The 23,033-nt window shown below is 41.2% G+C and overlaps 1 protein-coding gene across 1 annotated transcript in view; it reads right to left on the bottom strand.

The window, feature by feature from the left end:
- Nucleotides 1–3,082, bottom strand: part of khdrbs3 (KH domain containing, RNA binding, signal transduction associated 3) — a 126,974-nt gene extending 123,892 nt beyond the window's left edge. The window contains exon 1 of the mRNA XM_028597706.1: nt 2,459–3,082. Coding sequence (XP_028453507.1) covers nt 2,459–2,549 — 91 coding nt within the window. The 5' untranslated portion in view covers nt 2,550–3,082. The remainder of the gene's footprint in view (nt 1–2,458) is intronic.
- Nucleotides 3,083–23,033: the final 19,951 nt, after the last annotated feature.

The following is a 23,033-nucleotide window of genomic DNA, read 5'->3' as shown; positions in this document are numbered from 1 at the left end:
TTTGACCACAGAACTCAATCCAGTATGATACAGCCTGATTCTAGCAGAGGGGAAGTGTTTTGCATTTGTGATCATTTCAGACAGTAACGTAGATTTGTATTCCGTCAACAGTCAGTTAATCGAGCAGCCAGAAAATTCATCAGCAACTATTTTCACAATGGATTCATGACCATTTTTATTAATTGTTTTTCAAGCAAAATACGGAAATATGTCTAACTGCAAGCTTAACAATTTAGGATTTGCTTCTTTTCTGTTTTTTTATATTACTGTAAACTGAATATCTTTGGGTTTTGGACTGTTGGTCAGAGAAAACAAGCACTTTCAGGACATCACCTGGGGCTTTACGGAGTTCTGAAGGACATTGGTGACCATTTACGGACTAGACCTAATCAATTAATTGGGAAAATAGTCATGCAGCTTCATCAATAATGGAAATAAAGTAACGGTATAGTCATATAACAGGTTTAGAAGATGTCAGAATATCCAGAAAAAGTCATTTTGTGCGTGTCACTAAACTCTAACGCTAGGCTTTCACGATACGAGGAAAATATCGCGATAACGATATTACTTGCGATCAATAAACAGATAATAAACTTGCTCAGTTCTGCGACTTTGCTGCTTTCATTATTCTGCTAAAATACAACACGTTGCTTGTTGAATTTAAAACAAATGAAATCATTGTCAACCTTTAATTGAACAAAATGAGGATTGAATTGAATATAAAAAAGGCACCACTAAAAAGAGTGCAGTTTTCTGCTCATATTTTCTTTCAACTAACACAAAAATCTCAGAGTGTCTTTCGCGATATGTCGCAGCTGTTCGCAATGTGTGTATTGTGGCAGTTGATATTGTGCTGACGATAAAAAAAAAAAAGACAACACAGAGAAAGAAAACAGAATTATATGAAATCATGCCTCACTTCGCAAGGGGCCCCTTTGGAACCATTTGAAGGACCCCTTGTGTTTTCCGTGTTTGGGAAGCATCAGCTAGAAGGGACATGGTTGTCTAATTAAACAAGCTTGGTGCAGGAGCTGCATCTAGGGGTTCGATAGGATGAGTTACAGTGCAGCAGGACTGCCTACAGACTAGTGTTCCCTGTCTGTTACCTTTAAAGCCGACAACAGTCTGTCTGCGAGACTCGAGACAAAGCCCATGAGCGGTACTTGAAGGATACACTTGGATTCCACAACAGTGCGCTTCCCACAATGAGGAGCATCGCGGGGCTGCGACTGAGGAAGAGCAACATTCAGACAGCTTCAAAAGCAGAGGGGCTGTGCAGTGTGCAGAGGATTAATTAAAGCGTCTGCAAGTCCCGCTGCTGCTGCTGCTGCTGCTGCTGCTGCTGCTGCTCCATCCGTTCAAAATTCCATTTCGGTCACGTCCACTTCTTCAAAGGAGGAAACACATGTACATTTGAATAAGTGTGTGATTATTCCCCCGCTTGCACCACGGCTTACACGTGTCGGCATGGGATAGAGATGACTGCAGCCTGCAAACTGGGATGCCAGATGGATTTAGGGTTTAACTGATGCTTCCATCTAGTGCCGCGCAATATATCGATATTATATGGACATCGATATATAAGGCTAGATATCACCTTAAACAAGGGTTGGCTTTTCCTGGTTTTAAAAGCTGCATTGCATTAAAGTGGTTTAATTTTCTTAACTTGCCAGACTTATTAGCCGTTTTATTATTCGCCTTTACCCACTTAGTCATTGTATCCACATTATCGGTGATTATTTATCAAAACTCTCATTGTGTAAATATTTTTGCGAAAGCACCAATAGTCAACCCATATCGATGTATTTGGTCGAAAATATCATGATGTTTGATTTGGATTTTTTCCTAGATCGCCAAGCTCTACTTCCATGCCTAAACTGTGGGCTATCAATTCATGCTATGCCATCAAAAATAGGTGCATTTTTTTTTTTCCTGTACAAATATTTACTTTGCTATCACTTACATTTCCCTAGCTTTGTGCCCGATGAAAACCTGCGGCAAAAATCCTTATTTTGAGCTGCCAGTGGGGGGGGGGGGGTAAGAATGTCTTCATGTATGGCGGACTCATGTCCCAAACTTGTCCAATTGAATATGAAAAGTTTGTTAACCTCGGGGGCTGAGCAATGAAGCAGGTGCAGTCTTCAGTCAAACCTGCCTCTACAGCCACAAAAGAGGAGGCTGGCTATATGGCACAGTTTGCTGTGGAACAACTTGGCAGAACAGCCATGCTGCTAAAAAGGACCTCGCTATTTTAGCGTGACCAAATAGGAAATTGTAAGTAGACCCACAAACCTCGTATTTATAACTTGAAGTAGGCGGGTGCTGGTGGAGTCATGATGTAGCCTGCAGCTCCAACACCGAGCGTTAAACCCTGAACGGTGTGGAATGGACTCGGGACCGTTTTCACACAGCTAAAAGTGTTTACTTCAGTATTTTACCACGGACATTTTTAGCCTACCTTGATCCAGTAGCCGCATGGAGTGCTGAAAAGACGGGTCCAGCGTGTCCTTCTCTGCCATAAGCTCTGGCAAGTACTTGTCGCTCTCCATCTCGTCCTGGGCTTTTTTTTTTTTTTTTTTTTTTTTTTTTTTTTGGGCTGGGGGCTCCAAGTAAACGACTCGAATGTAATTTGAAGTAAATACAACAACAACAATCAACAAAAAAAAAAAAAAAAAACTTGCTCAACGTCCAAACGGCTCCAAGTTAGGGCACCGCCGAATATTTCTGCGAAGCAAACTCGCGGGCGATAGTGTCATTCGCGCTCGCGCTACAAGAGCATTTCTTCAGTCCTCGCGGCACGCACATACACACACGCGCACACACACATAGCCTACATACACTAAACACAATACGCGGTTAAATGTGACCGGGTGGTTTTATCCCATGTGTTGTTGAGCCAGCAGAGCCCCGCTACGCATCACAGCCCGCCGGTGTGAGGTTCCCTCTCCTCTCTGGGTAGACAGTCTGGGTCTCTCTTTGAAGCTCTCTCTGTTGTATCCAGTGCTGAAATGAGGAAGCGGCAGCTATTGGTCGCCGACATGCAGCCGGTGGAAGGGGCGGAGCCACGTACACGACGGAGCTGGCCGCGGTGCTGAGTCCCCCCTCATTAGCATATCATTATCATAAAGTTACCACGATACAAGGGCGGCAATTCACAAACACTGAGCTCGGGCAAAGTGTCTGTTTCTGACAGAAGCCACCATTTAAAAACTAACAAAAGCCTGTTTGCCTGGTTGTCATGTCAATAATACCAGTCCTTCCAGAAAAATGGAAAATGTTTTTTTGTGATTGTTGCGGGGCAAAAATCTTTGATTATGCGGCACGTTTTCTTAAAAAAATGCGATGGAATGTGCGGGATATTTATGCAATTGTATGCGATGAAATTGCGGGAACTTGCAAAAACTGTGGTTTGATGAAAAAGAGAGAAAAAAAAAGTGATTCCCCCCCCAACACCCTGCTTTTCGATGACGTTCACGTCACTTCATCAGAATCAGAATCAGAAATACTTTAATAATCCCAGGGGGAAATTATTTTCGTTACCACTCCAGGTATACAAACAACAATAAAAACAATATATATTATCAAGAGTACATAAAAGTAATAATATATAAAATGAAAATGTACAGCGTTAATGTGCAAATAGTGCAATAAAAAGAGAAAGGATTGTCTATGTTGAGATATAACGTTCAATAACGATATAACGTTCCCATGGCAACAGGGAAAAAAGGCTGCTCTTGTGTGAAGTAAACGCAACATTTTTCAACTTTCTGCTAAGATATATGTGACTTTTTTGCAATGAAAATGCGTGGATTATGAAATCATGCAAGCCCCGACTTTGGCTGACTATGCATTGAATTATGCGATCACATAATCATGTTTTTCTGGAGGGACTGTAATACGTCTCACTGGAGGAACAAGGAACAATTACAGCACATACGGTACATGAGCCAGAATCAACATCATGTCATTATATTTTACACACAGACCTAGAAACCAACAGCACTCCTTCTATACTGGCATACTACCTGATGAAACGCAACATGTATGCAGAATGTGAGCACAATTTTAAACTAAACAAATAACTTGACAACAACAATTTGACATTTTGTCAAAGGGGAAAAAAGTATTAGGCAATAATGCAGTGTCTATTTGACATTGTACCTTAGCAATGTAAATTCCCAAACCGATTTGTCATACAAATTACCAACAAAAAGCAGCTGATGCACTATAAACCTGGGGCTTTTTGGGCCCCTGTACCTCTGTGGCCCCAGGGTAGTTGCCCCCCAAACTGTCTACGCAGATGCATGTAAATACATTTATTTTGAAATCCCGTAAACAGAGGTACACTTCCCATGGTAATTCAAATCAGTTGGTAGCCTACAGTTACTGGAACATCTCAGGAGGCGACATAATTGCCTCTTCACTCATTTAAGCAATTGATTAGGACTGAATGCCCGACTCCTTATGTTGCTTTAGGACAACCTGTCAATAGTTCTCAGGGAAATCCATCCACCTTTTCTCATAGGTCAAGCATGCGTTTCTCCCGGGGCGTGTTTATGAATTCATTAAATAAGAAAGCTGTTGTTTTCAAAAAGCACAGCTGCAAGAAAAAGCAGAGCCAACCTCTGCCAGCGTCTGCTGTTTTGTAACAGAGAACAGACAGTGACATTGTCATCATCATTAAAAGACAGCTATCGAGTTTATCCAGGCAGCAGATATCAGCTAACAGATAACAGCCACAAATCCACTTTATCAGACATCCTGAGCCTTTACAGTTCCTGGAAACATAAAATGAACGCAACAGTGTCTTTGTAAGGAATTGTGTTTAACGGCTGGGGAAAAAAACGGATTTGTATGCTATAGCTTCATATTTGTTAGAAAATGTGGAAAAAGGATAAGAATTCTGTCAATATTTGTGGAGGATGCCGAGGTAGCCTCAGGTGGGCGGCTATCTGCAGGCAGATCAGCACTGGTTATATAATTGAGATTTTTCTTTTCTGCCATTCTATTTCACTTGGAGAAAATGTGACCCAGAGGCTAAAACCAAAATGGCTTTATGTATATTTATCAACGCTGCATATCCTCCGTGAACTTTGGGGTGTTTATTTTCTTTTTCTTTTCATGGCTTGATATGTGCTCCAGAATAAGCGCTGCAGGCATTAATGATGCATTTTTTTTGTTTTGTTTAATATAGACATATATAGAAATAGTGTGCATGGAAAATAAATGGGTGGGGATATGCACACATTGCTTGTTGAGTTCTGCGTGTCGAGGGGCTTTCAATAATCTAGATGCACGGGCAGAATGGAGAAAGCATGTTATTTGCAAAGCTATGAAATGTTTTCATTAATAATTGATACATAATAAGTGATGCACCTGGTAATATTGTGAGATTCCCGAAATTGCAGCCCATGCAGAGAAGACATATTTATTCATACATCTTCCTGTCTTAAGCATGTTCCAGACCCTTGTTTGTGAGTGATTCACCGCAACGAGAAACACATTATGAATCAGCTTACTTTTTAATCTCTCCCAGAGACCATTAAAAACCGGCTCAAATGCACTAATCTCCTATTCAGCAGAGCGACTTATTTATAGATATGCTTGCCATCTGTTGCTCCCCATCTTCACGAACGACAGCCTGGCATTGTCGTTGATGTTTGAATCAAAGTTGCAGGCTAATACGTCTTCCTCAAGACGTGTGGAATTAACCCTCGTGTTGTCCTCCCGTGGCAAAATTAACATTTTTTTGTAATACATTTTTGTGGCATTTTTCAACATTTTCTGCGCTTTCCACCCCCCCCACCACCACAACCAGTATACACTTACACCAACTTGTTACCACTGTTTTTAATCTCATTTTTGGATTTTATAGTCAATAAACCTCATGTATCCTTTATGACATTTTATCTAATTTTAGAGTTAAATAAGATTAGTTAGATTAGATTAGATTAGATTAAACTTTATATTCATTGTGCAGTGTACAGGTACAAAGACAACGAAATGCAGTTTTCGTCCAACCGGAAGTGGAAAAAAAGCAGAAAAGTCCAATGGGATATACAAAGTATAGACAGGTGGTGCATAGGCAGGACAAGAAATATATTGCAGTGTTATAAGAGCAGAATAAATATGGCTATGTAACATGAACAATGTATGAACAACATGTACAGATACAGTATGTGCAGTGCAGTAGCAGTGACATTATACTAGTAGTAAGAATAATATAGATATAGATATATGCAGTGTATTAAAACCCTTGTGTTGACTTTGGGTCAAATTGACCCGTTTTCAATTTTTGTGTATATCAGAAAATATGGGCCGTAGAAATAAGCGCTGAAAATGTGTAGAAGAAAAATTTTACAATTTAAAACGTTGGAAAAAGCAAAAACAATTTTTCAAGGTTGACAGGAAGACAACAAAAGGGTTTTAACAGAATATATAATAAGAAAAACAGAATAAATATGGATATACTGATTGAACCATATAGACAGATATGTACAGTATGTACAGCTGTTAAGATCAGGGGATGTTTTTGGATAAAAAAGTCAAAGTTTAGTCAAAAAATGATTAAAACACCCAAAAGGCAATGATAGTACTGATCGTAACATTACTTTTATTTGTGAAGAGCGTTTCCTGGAACCATCTGTGTTACTTTTGGGCAATTTGGTTGAAAGAAACCCAAATTTCTAAACGTAGAAACTTTGAAAACGGGTCAAATTTGACCCGAGGACAACAATAGGGTTAAAAGGGAATTTGCTAAGTGATTACAATGCATCAATCGCAATGAAAATAATCATGGTTTATGGGGCAACATTTTTCTTATACGTGTCACAGCCGGCCACGAGGGCATCAGCACTGGCGTAAACAGAGCTGTGAGAAATGTCCTGCCAGGTGGGTGTAAAAGAATGAAGAACAGCGGGCTATTACATTGACAAAGTGTTATTTTGATCATTAGAGAACGGCTGCCCCCTTCCTCCCCCCTCAGCCTGCCCCGGCCCACTAAATATGATGTTGACGACCACACAGCTTGTGCAGCGCCCCAGGGTGCCATATATACCGTACGTACCACCCTTACTATTATGTCTGCACACTTCTGCATTCAGTGTTTCTCCCTGTCTTAATAACAAGAGGCAAAGATCGAACCAGCGCTGCAGTCTTCTTCCCAGGGACTTGATGCTAGCGGTGGAAGAAGTATTCAGATCCTTTACTTAGGTACAAGTACTAATACCACACTGTTAAAATACTCTGTTACAAGTAAAAGTCTTGCATTGAAAATGTTACTTAAGCAAAAAGTGTTTAAGTATTATCAGGAAATGTGCTTCAAGTGCGCATATTATGCTTTTTGGCTTTTTCCCTTTCCTTTATTGTGTTATATATATTTTTTTGCGCATGTAATCGGTTAACAAAGTGAAAAAGCCCAAAGTCCCCCCCCCCCAAAGGGACTTACCATCTCCAACAGAAAACACTGTTCACAAACTGCCCCAAACAGCTCTATTGTAGTCCAGCCTTTACTTCAGAGACAAACGTGGTCACTTTGTAACACACGTTATAATGCTCGCCTAGCTGCTAGCGTGGCACGCCCTCATACTCTGCTTCTGACTGGCTAGTAGTCCTTACCTAGCTACTGCGCATGTGCGACTCCCAACAAAGATGGAACCGAAGTGAGATGCCTCACTCTGTAGCTAAAACAGAGAGCTCAACACACAGGGTGAGGTTGGTTTTTTTTTCGGGGCGGCCTCTAGCTCCCCCAGTAACAGCGTTTGCCCCATGTTGGCTGACCCTACAGTCACACTAGCTACAAAAGAGAGCGACATGCACTCGCTTGTGGGCGCTCCTGGGCGTGCCTAGCCTGCCCCTGGTTGCTTGGCAACAGTAAACAGAAATTCTTCATATTTGGATTTAAAAGTAACAAAATATATGAGATGAAATGCCAAACATATCAGATATATACAGAAATACGATGTGCTTAAGCATTTTCCGCCATCTTGAATTATTTTCTTCGAATCGAGCCACTGACATACGTCACGCTGCCCTCGCGCTGCCTTCACTCCGATTGGCAGTCGCTTTGTCGCATCGCCAAGCATTTGCATAAAATAGACTTCTTGTCTATTTTGGCCCCGCCTTGCTCGTGGCCGCGGCAAGCTTCGCTTCAGAACTCGAACCGTCGATGGCGCCATTTTGTTGCTACAAAGGTATCACCTACTGTTAGCATTCCACTGACCGCCATTTTCTTTTTACGTCACTTGACAGCGAATAACTTTACATCTGAAGCGTTTAAAGACTCTATTTGTCCGTTGTTTATTTCTAAAGAAACACGACAATGTATAAAAGGCTCCATTACCTTGTACCTCACGTTATAGCTCCGTAGCAGACGTTTTTGTAAAAATAAGCTAACGATTGTGTCATAACCAAGTGACTTACTGTCGCACAGTAGAGGAATTACCGTATAGTACAGGAGAAGCTCGCAGGCAGTTTCGACTTACATTAGCTGTTTAGGTTTAATTAATAATGTTAACTAGCATGTTAGTTAGCAATAATTAGCCTGTGCTTATGTTATCTCCTTACATATACCTACACTGTCAGTCTCTGTAAGACTGGGAATGATTGAGATTTCTCTTGTCACAGCTACCAGAAGACTTACAACTTTCAGACACGTTGCTCACGTCACATTTACGTTGTCTCTGTCAGTTGGAGGCTGCGCAGCAAAGGAAGAGATCCCCGGAAAAGTGCTTCTAATAGCCTTCACTGGTCTCCGTCCAGCGCAACGGGGTCTATTGGTCCATTATATATATGTCAATGCTTGTCGCTGGCAAACGTCCACTCCCATTGCAAATGAATGGTAGCCTTTTGCTTTGTCTCTGTCTCTTGTAGCTAGTGTGACTGTAGGGTGAGTCCTGCAGCGGCGCGGGTTCGAATCCGACCCGCGGCCCTTTGCTGAGTGTCATCCCCCATCTCGCTCCCCCTTTCATGTCTATCCACTGTCACTTGTAATAAAGGGAAAAAGCCCCCAAAATATAATCTTAAAAAAATATGTTGTTTTTTGAAAAGTAAACCATGTAAACCTATTCTGATATAACCTCTAAATACAAATATGAACCTGGAAATGAGCTAAATATGGGCACTTTAAAATATTAAGTAAGTAAAAGTTCTCAATGGAGAAAAATCCTCACATTGTAGAAACTGGAAACGATCCAAACTGTTGTGTGTTTAATGGTTTAACTATTTCAGCTGGATGTGTAGGCCGTTATATTGTTGGGTAGTTTCATTCATGATAAAACACATTTTATCAACTACAAGCGTTTTGTGCGCAAACATCTTAATGTGTAAAGTAACCAGTAACTAAAGCTGTCAGATGAATGTAGTGCAGTAGAAGTAGAAAGTGGCATGAATAGAAAAGACAAACAAGATTTGTATATAAGTACAGTACTTGAGTAAAATGTCTTTAGTTACATTCCGCCACTGCCTAATGCAAATCCTAATTGATTTCAATGGAAACACTTCATGTCAGCTTTCAGTCTTCATAAAATCCCGTTTCAGCGAGAGGACGTCATGGGGTTCTTGTCACCCGAGGAGTAATTAGACCTCGGTGTGTCCACACTTGGTGCCACAGAGAAAACAAGAAGTGGGGTTCCAGAGCTTCGCCGGGATTCCACTCCGTTTTGGCACTGTTGGACACGGACAGGATTACAGCGGCCAAACAGAGCACTTGGAACACCTTAAATGAGTGGATTCCTAAAAAAAAAAAAAAAAAAAAAAAAAAAAAAAAACAGATCGGATGTCCATAGTCTATACTAGAAAATGGGGGAAGGACCTGAGCTTTCTGGAGGGCTCCTATAGGAGGCTTTGTGCTGGGGAGAGACGTGTACGATGGCGTTATGATGATGTCATTTATACTGTACATATGTTTATTTGGTTTATTTTGTTATTATGTTGTTGTGTGGTCTTGGATATTGTAGTTACTGTGTCATCTATTCTGGATTTTTGTCTGGGTGGGTGGTGATGACGAATGGGGGGGTATGTTCATGTTGCAAATTGTTTGTTTTGTATGTTGTTTAAAAAAGAAATTAAAAAAAAATTCATTAATCACAACAACAACAAATAAGTGTATTCCTTCCATCTGCACATTTGGGTGGTGGCAGAAGGATTGCTAGGAGAGTGGCAACACTGCCTCCTTGTGACCATGTCAAATGATTTGAGAAGTTCAAAGAGATAATCAGGCTTATATATATATATATATATATATATATTTTTTTTTTTTTTTTTTAGCCTTTTCACGAATGGATATAAACCACTGTTGGAGCTTGAAATACGCTTGATGTTTTTTGTAAGGGAATGGTCCCCATTAGAATTATACCCAAAAGAAGAATGGTCTAGAGTAATATGTTTAGGGGTAGGAATTTGAATTTGAAAAGTGACTGAATAAGCACATGAAATATTTAATTTTGCACTGCAACTGCTAGTTTTATTTGACCTAACTCTTATTTATCAAGCATACACAGAAATGAGAATACAGCATAAGCATCAACACAACAAGACAATTTATAAGACAATTCATAAAAACAAACAAAAATCCAAATCTCCACCTACACACACACACACACACACACACACACACACACACACACACACACACACACAGGTTTGTGGCACTATTTTTGTGGGGACATAATTATTGACATAACACATTCCCTAGCCATAACCATCACAACTAAATGCCTAACCCTAACCCTTACCCTCACCCTAACCATAACCTTATTCTATCCCTAATCCTACAATTCCTCAAACAGCCCTTTAAACTTGTGGGGTCCAGCATTTTGGCCCCACAAAGCTGTCGGGACCCCACATGTATACTGGACCCACAAATATAGCTAAACAACCACACACACACACACACACACACACACACACACACACACACACACACACACACAGTAATTTATTAAATGCCTGAGAGAAAATAAGTTTTGAGTTTACTTTTTTGTGATTACCATTTTTTTTAACGAAATACAAAACATACAACTAGCAACATGAAACCCGCCCCCTTCCTCAGTCATCACCACCCACCCAGACAAATATCAAGAATAGATGACACAGTAACTACAATATTCCAAAGCATTCAACAAAATTGTAACGCCATAAACCACAAACCAAATAAACATCATTAGCCCATCATACACATCTGTCCCCAGCTCAAAGCTTCTTAGGAGACCTCCAGAAAGCTCAGGTCCTTTCCCCAGTTTCTAAAATAGACATCCAATCTGGCAAACAAACGTTTATATATGAAATTTTTTTTCAAACGCCGCCACCCTGGTCATCTCATAAACCCACTCCTGGATTGACAGCACCCCTTCATCCCTCCATCCCCTTAAATATAATCTGTTTGGCTGTCATTAAACTAGTCTGGACCCAGCTTCTTACGTGCTGATCCCTCCCGCTTAGGATTGACCCATCTCCCACAACAAATAGTGACTTTACTTTTGAATGTGGAGACAGTTGTGACGGATCTCAGGTCATCGTGGTCAAATGGGGCCGTTTGTGCGCGTTTGTGTGGTAAAAGCAACGTTACCGAGATCCAAACCGCCACCAAAAGTCAAATTATTTGGAGAAAAGAGTTTTACACACAACAAAATTAGAAGGGAAATCTAAGAGCTCCACAAATACAGAGGAAATTGTTTTCATGTCGTTGCCTTGCCCTTTTATTTCTTCATTTACCCTCGGTTTACCCATGTTTAAAAGCTTCTACAAACCACATGCACGCTATCGGAAAGAATAACGCCAAAGAGCCGTAATGATGCTAAATTGCATTTTCTCTTATTTTTTGCAACGGCTTTCAATCTCTCCATTAACAATGGAATGCAACACAGTTTCCCCCGCAGTGTCTCTTGTCCTCCAAAGTCATTTCACCAAAGTTCTTCTTTCAAGATATTGTTTTTCCTCCTCATGCAGGCCTCGCAATGCTCCTCCAGTCACAAAAGGCACCTTATTGTGGCTACTAAATGGAGCGCTCACATCCATTAAACAGCCATTCAACAGAATTATATTGCCAGCGCCAATCTATCAGGTACATTGATCACGCATCGTCGGCTGTGAAGTGCAGACTCTGGTCTCCTCTCCTGGAAGTGTTGTGCAAAAGAAACCTAATGAGAAACTGTCAGCAGCGCACAGGTAAACAAATCAATGGCGCCCAGCAGTGCTCCCAAGGTCGAGCCACGCACACACACACACACACACACACACGCACACACACACACACACACACACACACACACACACACACACACACACACACACACACACACACAGCATCAACCCTCTCCTCGAACAAATCTGAGGCTGGATGCTTCTATGGTGTAAAGGGTGCTGTCAAGATTTGACTTTTAGCAGATAAACAGGGTCAAATGGGATTACTTTCCACTGGCTGGATCATTGCTTTACCTTTTAAAGCAACAGTTTTGACATTTTGGAAAATATGCTTATTTGCTTACTTGTCGGGAGTTACATGTAAAGATTGATACCACTCTCAGAGATGCAGCCAGCAGCCGGTTTAAAAAGCTAAAACAGGTGGAAACAGCTAGTCTGGCTCATATTGTCAGTAACAAAGTCCACCCACCATCCCCTCTAAACCTCACTACTGAACATGGGTAGGTGCGGGACTATTTATTGGACATTTTTTGCATTTTTATTATGCTTTGTTCTGTAGGGATTAGATAACAAGATCATGTGTTCATTAGTGAGCTTTAGAGGAGCTGGAAGGCGGATTTTGTTCTTCAGACAGAGCCAGGTTAGCTTCTAGTTTCTCCCCCAGTTTTTGTGCTAAGCTAATCCGGCTGGTGGCGGTATAGCTTCAGGCTTAGCACACAGACACAAGAGTAGTATCTTCTTCAACCTCAACTAACTTTCAGCAAGAGAGCTAGGAAACCTATTTCCAAAAATGTCAAACTGTCCCTTGAAATGACTCATGTCTGTATGTGTATAGTCTTGCTTTGCCAGACCCTCCTCCAAAGCGCGCTGAAGGAGGGTCTGGCTACTCCACATAGCATTCAGAGATTGGAGGAAAACTCTGGTTTATTGGCATTTCTTTAAACCAATCAGAATCGCCATGGGCGGTGCTAAACTCCGCACAGAGCCGCTGCAAAATAGTCCTGCGAGAAAAAATCTCAGATTGGACAGATAGTCCAGCTAGCTGTCTCAATTTACCATTCGATTTACCATGAAAATTTAAAATTCCAACACAAAGAAAGTGGAAGGAAACGGAAAATACTGTACATGCATCCGGCGGAATTTCCTGCAGCACCGGAAGTGGAACGCGAAGGATATAGACTAGTATGTGTATAACTGAATGATTCTTAAATGCAGCTAAGATGCTTTACATGTAAATGTTCACAGAACACAAATATTCTGTAGTCAACATCACGCAAGACAATCAGCTGTCTGTATAAAATTGTTTTTGTATAGGTTGAAAGCTCCAGAAAAGTAGAAGGTGTAAGTGTACGTTGAGTCAAACTTTATTTATTTATTTATTTATTTTTCTATGTTCACATTCATGTCCATACAGTCGTTGGTGCCTATATGTAGGCTATCAACACATTCTCACAAAAGGGTTCGGGAACCTGAAATGGTGTCTTTTATTCCTAAATTCTCGTTGCTTGCTGAGCTAACGAGCTATGCTTGGCCTGCAGCAGCAGGGGCGGGCTTGTGGTTGTATTTTCATACGCTTCGTGGATCTGATTGGTTGATTTGGCCCGTCTATCACCAACATAGGTGATAGACAGATGGTTTATCCAATCAGCTAACCAGTATTTCCACACCTTCCCAAAAGTTTTCCAACGGAAAGTTCCCAGATGGATATGCCGAGCAAATGCGAAGCAATCCATCTGGCGGAGTCAGGTTACAAACACGTGTTTCCTGGGAGAAAGTCTTGTGTTTTCAACGAGAAACGGACTCCGTTCCCGCAATTTTTTTTATGACCCCGCCATCGTCCCCAACCACCTCCCTATGTGGCGCTGTGCGCTCTTATGCAGTACTACATCTGCAGTCAATGTGGCATACAGCAAAAAATACATGGAATACATACAAATTCTACTCCACATAGCGTTCGGGGATTGGAGGAAAACGTGCTCTGGTTTATTGGCATAAACCAATCAGGTTTAAACCAATCAGAATCGTCATGGGTGGTGCTAAACAACCACCTCCCTATGTGGCGCTGTGTGCTCTTATGCAGTACTACATCTGCAGCCATTGTGGCATACAGCAAAAAATACATGGAATACATGCAAATTCCAGTGCGTTACTTTTCGTAGTGATATGTATAAACGGTTCATGAGAACAGCCTGAGTGTACTTTGATGTGAACATGTGTCAAGATGGAAAGTGTTCTCAGTTAGCCTATATAGAAAACACCAAAAAACAATCGATAACTGCTAGGGAATTCAAAAATATACACTGACATGTTCCATTAGGCTTTGTTTTGTGGCAGATTATCACACTGCCTGTAGAAACATTGTGTTTGTACTCTTCTAAACTATAGGACAGGACAGATAATGGCAAACTGTGGTTTGAACAGACAGATCCTTTCATTTCTAAGTGTCTACAAAAACAACACAAAGCCAGTGGTTCAGAATGCATATTTGTGTTTGTCTCTAAAGTGTACGAGCTTAATAGAGCCGCCTGAAGCAGCCCGTGATGTGTAGTGACTAAGTGTGTGCTGAGAGTTATCACAGTGTACTTACATACCAGAGAGAGGTGCAAGGTCAACAGCAGTAATTATTCTGTGGGAAGCGTGTTGGTCTTCAGTGGGTAATTTCATTTCCTGTCATTAGCCACAGCGATTAAGCACAAGAACAATGATACTATGATAGCATCAGCAGCCACCGCACAGCCCCAGGCTTCTTCTTCTTCTCTATATTCCACAATATTCTCTCAGTGCCGCTTTGCGTGGGTTAACACTCCTGTTGTGTAGCCTGGATCTTTAAAGCCTTTCTCTGCCTACCTTAATTAGCAAATGATGATCATAGTTAGATATATAGTTAATCTCTATATAGTTAATCCCCCCCAAAAGACATGATTTGATGCGGCTGTGAGAATTGAGGCACAAAGGGTACAATGTCGAATAACTAGAACCTGTTTGACCACTGGAATGTAAAAAAGACATCCCTCATCACCTCCCATGACTCTTTAATTTCCCCATCGCTGACACACACACACACACACACACACACACACACACACACACACAATGCAGAAGTGCCTTAAACCTGTATTCTTTCTAATGCCCATCAGAGGGCGACTCCACCGGTTGCAACAAAAGAAGTCTGATAGAGAAAACTAGTGCAGTGCCCGTTCAAAATATGCCTGTTTGGAAGGGGCCGATTGCATGGCCTGTGGTATTGCTTCTTGAAGCTTTCTCCCGAACCATTGTACTACTGACTTGCCTACTACTGACTTGCAAAATATCACAATTAAAATCTGGAGACATCACATATATTTGCCTTATGGACCGATGGCGGTGCGCCATGTGCCATCCATTCCGGCCCGTAATGAGAGCAATCAGCAAATATCTGCGTTAATCAACCACCAGAACCGGACCGAGTACAGAGACGGGCTCTCTGAGACGCAGTCAGCCGGCTCTGGACTGTGAGTGTGTGTGTGTGTGTGTGTGTGTGTGTATGTGTTCGCACAGAGAGAGAAAGAGAGAGAGAGAGAGAGAGAGAGAGAGAGAGAGAGACATAGGTGGCGGAGGAAAAGGTGGAAGGCAATGCAAATAAAGAGTGTTTTTCTTAAACTACATTTTAGTGTTGTCCATTTCGTCAACATTATTGCTTGTTGATATAGTCAGCGTTTAATGATGGCGGTGCAGTCTCATCATATAGCCTATCATGAACTTATTTAACACTTCGGCAGAGGTGTTCATTTCCAAACAGGCTTAGTGGCTTGACGGTTAACATTGACGTATGGATTTGATTCACGGAGGTATTTTGCCGACGGTAATGTTATGAGTGTTAAAAGTTAGCAGCACACCTGAACAACCGGACCCAGGGTGAGCATAGAGGGTGAGTCTGAGTGAGAAGGAAGAAGTGGTGAATTTACAGCTCACAGCACATTAATACCATATAGTGTCTGTACGATCTAGTGTCAGCAAAAAAATGCCTTTTGATTGAGTTTCCTCTAAGCGTATTGATCCGCGTGAGTTTAAGCTGGGCTTTTATTGTGAAGGGTAGAAATCGTTTTTTATTGAGTTTTCTCTTAGCGCCAATGCTGAGTGAATTTCAAATTTAAAGATGGACCTTTATTGTGAAGGGTAGAAACGGAAGAGCCAGTGTTATGGCAGCGCTTTTTTTCCTTTTAATATCCAACGCTGTCCAAACTGCTCCAAATTCCAAGTTCATCGGATACCCAGGAAACAAAGTGTGAAGTAGATTGGATGAACGGTTCATGAGGTATTTCAAAGACAGTCCACACACACACACACACACACACACACACACACACACACGCGCTTCCCAATAGATGGACCCTACTTCTAATTTGCTCTAAACATTGTCCTAAGTTTATGGACTCAATTGCTAGTTTCAAATCTTCTTTAAAACAGCATGATGTTAATTTTTTTTTAAATGATGGTCCCGTTTAGTATAAAATAGCAGACAGAATTCGTGTACACATGCAGTAGACAGGGGCAACATTAGCATTCGTGTAGTTTTATTTCTGCACACCTGATGAACGGAAGTCCAAAGTTCACTCTTGTTTTAGCTCTGCTTTGGTCTCCATCAACTCCGCAGGGAAATTCTTTTATTTTGATTTACTTTATCACTGACCGATAGCATGACAGTTCTAAAAAAATAAATATACAGATACAGGGCTTCAAAAAACACCTCCGTCACACAGGAAGCTGTAATGTGCGTTACATTTCCAGCTTGAAATGAAACAAACAGCAAGGCTTATTGTCACCTATTGGCAGGTGACAACGTGGGGGAAACAAAGGGTGAAAGTTGTTATTGTGCAGAATGGAACCAACATTGTATGATTTTCTGGTTTATTTTTGTGTGTGTTTTATGATGAGGTTGTCATGGAATCAGAGAATGTTGTAGGACCCAAATGCAGAGACAGCAGGCAAAAGTAGTAAGCTTGACAATTAAAAATAAAACAAAAGATATACAACCAAGGAGTCCTCAAGACAGCAGGCAAGGACATCCAAAACGTGGTAGCAGTCAAAAACAGGAGTCCCAGGAAACAGGAACACTGAGACAAAACGGGTAGACTCACACACAGACGCTCCCAAATAGAAATAATGACCTGACAACAGACAAAGAAAACACTAAATACAAGAGGTAACGAGGAAACAAGAGACAGGTGACATAGAGTTGCGACGGTTCGGTGTGAATTCCCTGCTACTCGAAAACAAAGAAGACGGCTGCTGCTGCTGGCGAACGGCGGCCTTTGGAATCGGCTTTGGCCGCGACTCTGGAAGACTTGGAGTTCAGCTTTTCTTTGAGAAAAGAACAAAGAACGGCACCAAAGTCATTCTTAAAAAAAGGAAGATGTGTTCGGAGTTTTGCCGAAGCTATCAACTAGCGTTGCTCCGTTGTAGCGCTATCCTATTTGCGTGCAGAGGGAATTTGAAAGACAACCGTTTATCCCGCCCCTCGGATTGAGCCCCGCCAATGGGGAGTTCCCAGACCCAACATCTTGATGTGGGTCTGGCTAGTCAGGCTAGATGTACAAAGTAATACAAAAGGAAAGGAAGATGGGAAAGAGGAAGCGCGACTAGTTAGGCGCTGTGATGGCGGATCAAAGATGGCGTCTATAGAACTAATTTGGGGGAATCAAGACTGCTCTAAGCCAAAATCCTCCCATCTCCCTTCATACCATAGCCGCACTGCCTCAACAACTTTGGCAAAAGCAAGAAAATGGCATACTTCTCATTCTTGGGGCGAGATGTACAAACAACACAGGTTTTTTGCCAATTTTCTCTGTCTGAAAAGTCTGAATTCTGAAGAGGTAATTAAAAAACAAAGACTGTTTATATGGAAAAAAGGAAATTGTAAAAGCAATAAAAAAACAAACTTACTAGGGGCCAAATATGGATCGCAATGTTCACCACTAAGGTTTCCTTAAGTGGCAGGGCAGCCACGTGGTTCGAGAGTTTATCCTGTAACAAACTGAGGTGACAGGAAGGTCCCAGGACGGATCTGCATGAACGTCAATACCCATCGAAAGCTAAGCTCTTCACTCACCGTAAGCATGTCTGAATAAAAAAAGTCAGTTACTGTAAAGTGTCCCGTGAAGGTAAAGACAATAACACTTTATTTGTAATGCTATATATTAATTTCAGCGGTAAGACAATCATTATTGAACCATAATTCATAGTTCAGCAGAACTAGTGTATAAGGAATTAATATGTTGAAGTGTCTCAAGTTAAAGAGCATCCACTAAAAATGACACAGTTTAAATGTTTGGCTTTCCTTCATTTGTACCACTGGGTTTCACCTTTCCTAAATGGAGTTAAGTAGGTTGATAGACAACAACGTCAGCCATGTTAATGATAAAAGGCTTCAGCAGTGACGTGAGCAAGCACAGATCTGCATTGTCTCAAACTAATTGTAGAAAATTCAAAAGCTGGCCTCTTTTGTGTCCGAATTGTGGTATCTATTGATAAAATAACCTGAGACCTACTCCACAGATGTGAACCTTAAATAAAATATATCGAGATGACATTTCAGTATCCTGATAGCTGAGCTGGAAGAGAAATGCTTCACAGTCTGAAGGTTGTGAGTTTAAATTCCCCCTGTGCCATTTCTGTTTCACAAAGGAAGGGAGTTTAACCTCCTCAAACCCAGAGGAGGAATCAGTCTCCTTTTAAGACAAAGAGTAAAAACATTTTATAAACTCTCCAAACAGGAAGTGACTCACAACTCAGAAAAAATTTCTTAGAGGACTTGACCCTGCCATGGATATGATGGAGGCTCGGCTCATGGGATATATGCAGCGTGCTATTTGCTGGGGGGAATGAGTGGGATTTCCCCCTATCTGGTCAACATATCCCTGCCTCTGCAGAATTATTTTTAAATGTAACCACCCCCTGTTCACCAATTGCCCAGACCATATATTAATTATATACCTACAATAGAAGTATTTTAAACTAAGTAGCGCTGTAACGTGAACAGCCTATAGTGCCATAGAACGATAAAATCCAAGAGGCAGATGCTGGCTGTATTTAGCCGCTACAGAGCTCCGGGACGCTGGCTTCCAGCGGCAGCTGTTTAGCCGCCAATAGGTGACTGTGAGCCGGCTACAGGCACCGCCAGATGATGCTCCTTTCGGGGGCCACGGTAGTCGAGAAAAACATCGGATTTGGATTAAAACATTCCCGAGGAACGAACAAGCGTTTCCTGTTTTGATGTTGACACCACGTTGTGCCATTTCATTTTGAGATTATTTTCCACAGGATATTGAAGTACATAAGACAGGACTCAACGAGGGCATTTATATCCCACAATGCAATCTGGTCATTTATATCAGATAATCAGACAGCGAGCAGGCAGCTGTCTGATCTTGGATCAATGAGGCTTGTGTCTTAGAGGTAGAGTGGTTTTCCCATAAACACAAAGTTGGTGGTTCCAGGGTCCCCTGCCACATGTCAAAGTGTCACTTGTGTGATTGTTATGACAGGTAATCAATCAAGCTTTATTTATAGAGCACTTTAAAACAACCAAAGTAGTAGACCAAAGTGATGTACAGAATAATAAATAAAGTCTGGTGTCAAAGGCTAAGGAGAAGAGGTGGGTTTTAAGACGAGATTTTAAAACAATTTAGTCAATTAGGAATAAAGTTGTTTGTTTGTATGAGTGTATATATATATATATATATATATATATATATATTAGGGGTGTGACGAGACGCTTACTCCACGAGACGAGACACATCACGAGATTGGGTTCGAGAGCGAGGCGAGGCGAGATTTTAAATTTTTTTTTTTAAAGAAATCCTCAATGATGAAATATATGAATGGAAAATAGTTTTTTTATTCAACTGAAAAATCACAAAATGCAAAACAATTTAGGTGCCTTTTGAAATCAACTATTAATGATGAATGTTATTTAACTTTTTTTTTACTATTTTAATGAATCATATGCAGTAAAGGACATGCAAACACTGCAAAATGTTTTGTATAAAATCTACCAACTGGCTTCTGCCCTGTGAAATCTAACTCCTTTCCACAAATCGAACATAAAAAAATAAACAGTATAAATAAAATAAATGTGTAAACAACAGAAAATGTTTAAATGCAAACAGTAAGTGTATCAATAACCAAAGTACTGCTCTCTCAAAACTACAAGTGCAAACAGAAACAATTTTTTTCTATAAGATAAACTACACAGAACGGCCTAAGATATGGTCATGTTCTTTTTCAAGAATATAAGCATGTCGACTATTTCTGGCAGCAGTTGAGACCTTTGGGCAGTAACTATGTCTCCTGCAGTAGAAAAAACACACTCACTTGGAACTGAGGTAGCAGGGCTGGAAAGGTATGCTTTGGCAAGTGGAGACAGCAAAGGATATTTAGGAGTTGCCGAAATCCGACATTTTCCACCACAGAAAATGGCCTCATATCAGCTGCAATGAAAACGCCTATGTCCCTCGTTATTGCCGTGGCTCTTGCACTTACCGGTGGCAGAGATGCAAAGGCTTTTAGAGTTGTTTGCCCTTTTAATGTTTTCGTCGCAGGTGCTGTGAAAGCTAGGGACGTGCACGTACAACGGCCTTACGTAAACATATCACCAGAATGATTGACAACCAGGAGGACCAATATTCTTGATGATCCACCCGGAAAAAGAAAATCCTCCACTATACCTTTAAACATAAGAAATTGAGGGTGAATGGATCGAGTGCAGAATGTGAAAAAAATATATAGAATGTGCAATGGGCAGCTGTATAGTCAAGGAGAAATCACTGTAGGAGGCAGTTTTGCCAGGTGTTTATATTTCTGTAGATTTTGTCACAGTGATACCGTCACAGCACCACAAGATGCAGTCACAAAACTTCCCAGGTAAGGGTTATGGAAGATGAGTTCGAAGATGGGTTTGGTCCGAGGAAGTGCGCCGGGAAGTAGGGGGGGGTAGGAAGAAGGGAACTGGCCATTACCATTACCTCCCCAAATACTCGTATGCATGTAGGCTTCTCTCTCTTCATCCATTTGGTCTCAGGAATTAAAATGTCAAACACAAGGGGCTGGGGGTTCTGAGCATGAGATCAAACAATTTTACAGTCCTAGACAGTGTGAAAAGAAAGGAGAACAATTTCTAGAATAACCATTGAAAATGAAATATCCCCAAGCACTCTGAGGGAATATCCCACAATGCGCGGAGGGCTTCTCTTTGTCATAGTTCCGTTTCTTTTCTCAAGGAATGAATACGTTTCATGTCCAGAGAGAGGCAATTACAGTGCAGATGGCAAGGAAGAGCTTTCATCTGGAAAAACCTGCCTATGGTAAGGATGCCGATACATGAAGTAAAAGGAAAGGACACGTAGTCATTCAATTTCTGGAATGAGGTGCAATTGTTTTTGCAATTTTTTTTTTTTGGTGGGGGGGGCTTTTCCCTTTATTTGATAGTGACAATGGATCAAAAGGAAAGGTGGGAGAGAGAGATGGGGGATGACTTGCAGCAAAGTGGCCACAGGTCGGATTTGAACCCGGGCCTCTGCAAACAGACTCAACCAACATGGGGCTCATGCTCTTACTGGGTGAGCTAGAGGTCACCCTGAGGTGCAATCTTTGATGGGAAACTTATTTGCAAAAATAAATAAATAAATAAAATAGTAGACTATATATATATATATATATATATATAACATGCATAGATTGCAGACTGAGCTTTCTATCTTAGCATTGACAATCGATAAATGAAGGAAATCAATTTACCCTATCCAGTTGAGGACAGTGTACAAAGATTTCTACTCTCTCTGCCACAGCAACCCTCCATTAGCTCTTGTTAACTACAGAGGGGAAAAAAAACAACAATGGAAGTGCTTGTGGGGGAGGGGGGAGAGGATAATTGGCTCTGACTCTCTCCCAAGCAGCAGCAGCAGCAGCAGCCAGTGTGTGATTTGTGCATCGGTCTGCTGGTACTGGGAAACATCCTTGTCAGCACAGGGATGAGAGCAGCTTATTACACAGGGAGCAGCGCAGTGGAGTGGCAGCTACAAAGGTGGAGATTCTGAGGAATGATAATTATCTTTGAAAGTGGGAACGCAGAGTTTGTTTACAGCACGCTGTCGGTGAGCGGAGCAACGAATTCCTTTTACACCCACGAGACATTTTCAACCTGAAAATTACAGGAAGGTTTACTATTGAAAATTCATCCTCGTATGTAAAGTTGACGTGTAAGCACATCTCATGTAGATTTTATGTCGTGACAATCATTTAGAAACTGACAGGTGCTGGTATTTCTCACAGGTGGGTGTCCAGAATGATTACATTAATGGCAATGGTATAACTTTTACACAGGGAATAGGCTCAGCAGAGGAAAAGCCATGACACACAGCGAGTTGGATTCTTTGCCTCCACCACCTCCATTCTTTTCTTATACGCTGTGATTTCGGTTATCACTTCAAAATGATTAAAAATAAGCATAAAAGTTATTCATAGTGGAAAGTTAATAACAATGTGTGATGTTTGACTGGCGCTCTTTTAATTACATTGTCTGGATATGGGCATTCATTTGCGTTCCCTTTTGCTAATTTTCTGTAGATTTGGTTAAAATGTGTGCTACAGTTGAACAGAAACCTGTTTGGTGAGGCACTGTGAGGGGTAAAAATGCCAGTCAGTGATCTGTAATAGCAGAAATGAAAAAGAGGAACATTTTCCTAATGGAACTGCACATTTTTGCATGGACTTCAAGTTGTGCCTTCAGCCATTGCATTGCTCCAAACCAAAATGACAATGTTTTTCTAAACTTAGCTAAGTCGTTTTGTTGCCCAAACATAACCAAACTGCTACAGTTTCCAGAGGTGTCAAGTAACGAAGTACAAATACTTTGT

Source organism: Perca flavescens, chromosome 14, assembly GCF_004354835.1.
Source record: "Perca flavescens isolate YP-PL-M2 chromosome 14, PFLA_1.0, whole genome shotgun sequence".
NCBI lineage: Eukaryota > Metazoa > Chordata > Actinopteri > Perciformes > Percidae > Perca > Perca flavescens.
This window is presented reverse-complemented; position numbering and strand designations above follow the sequence as displayed.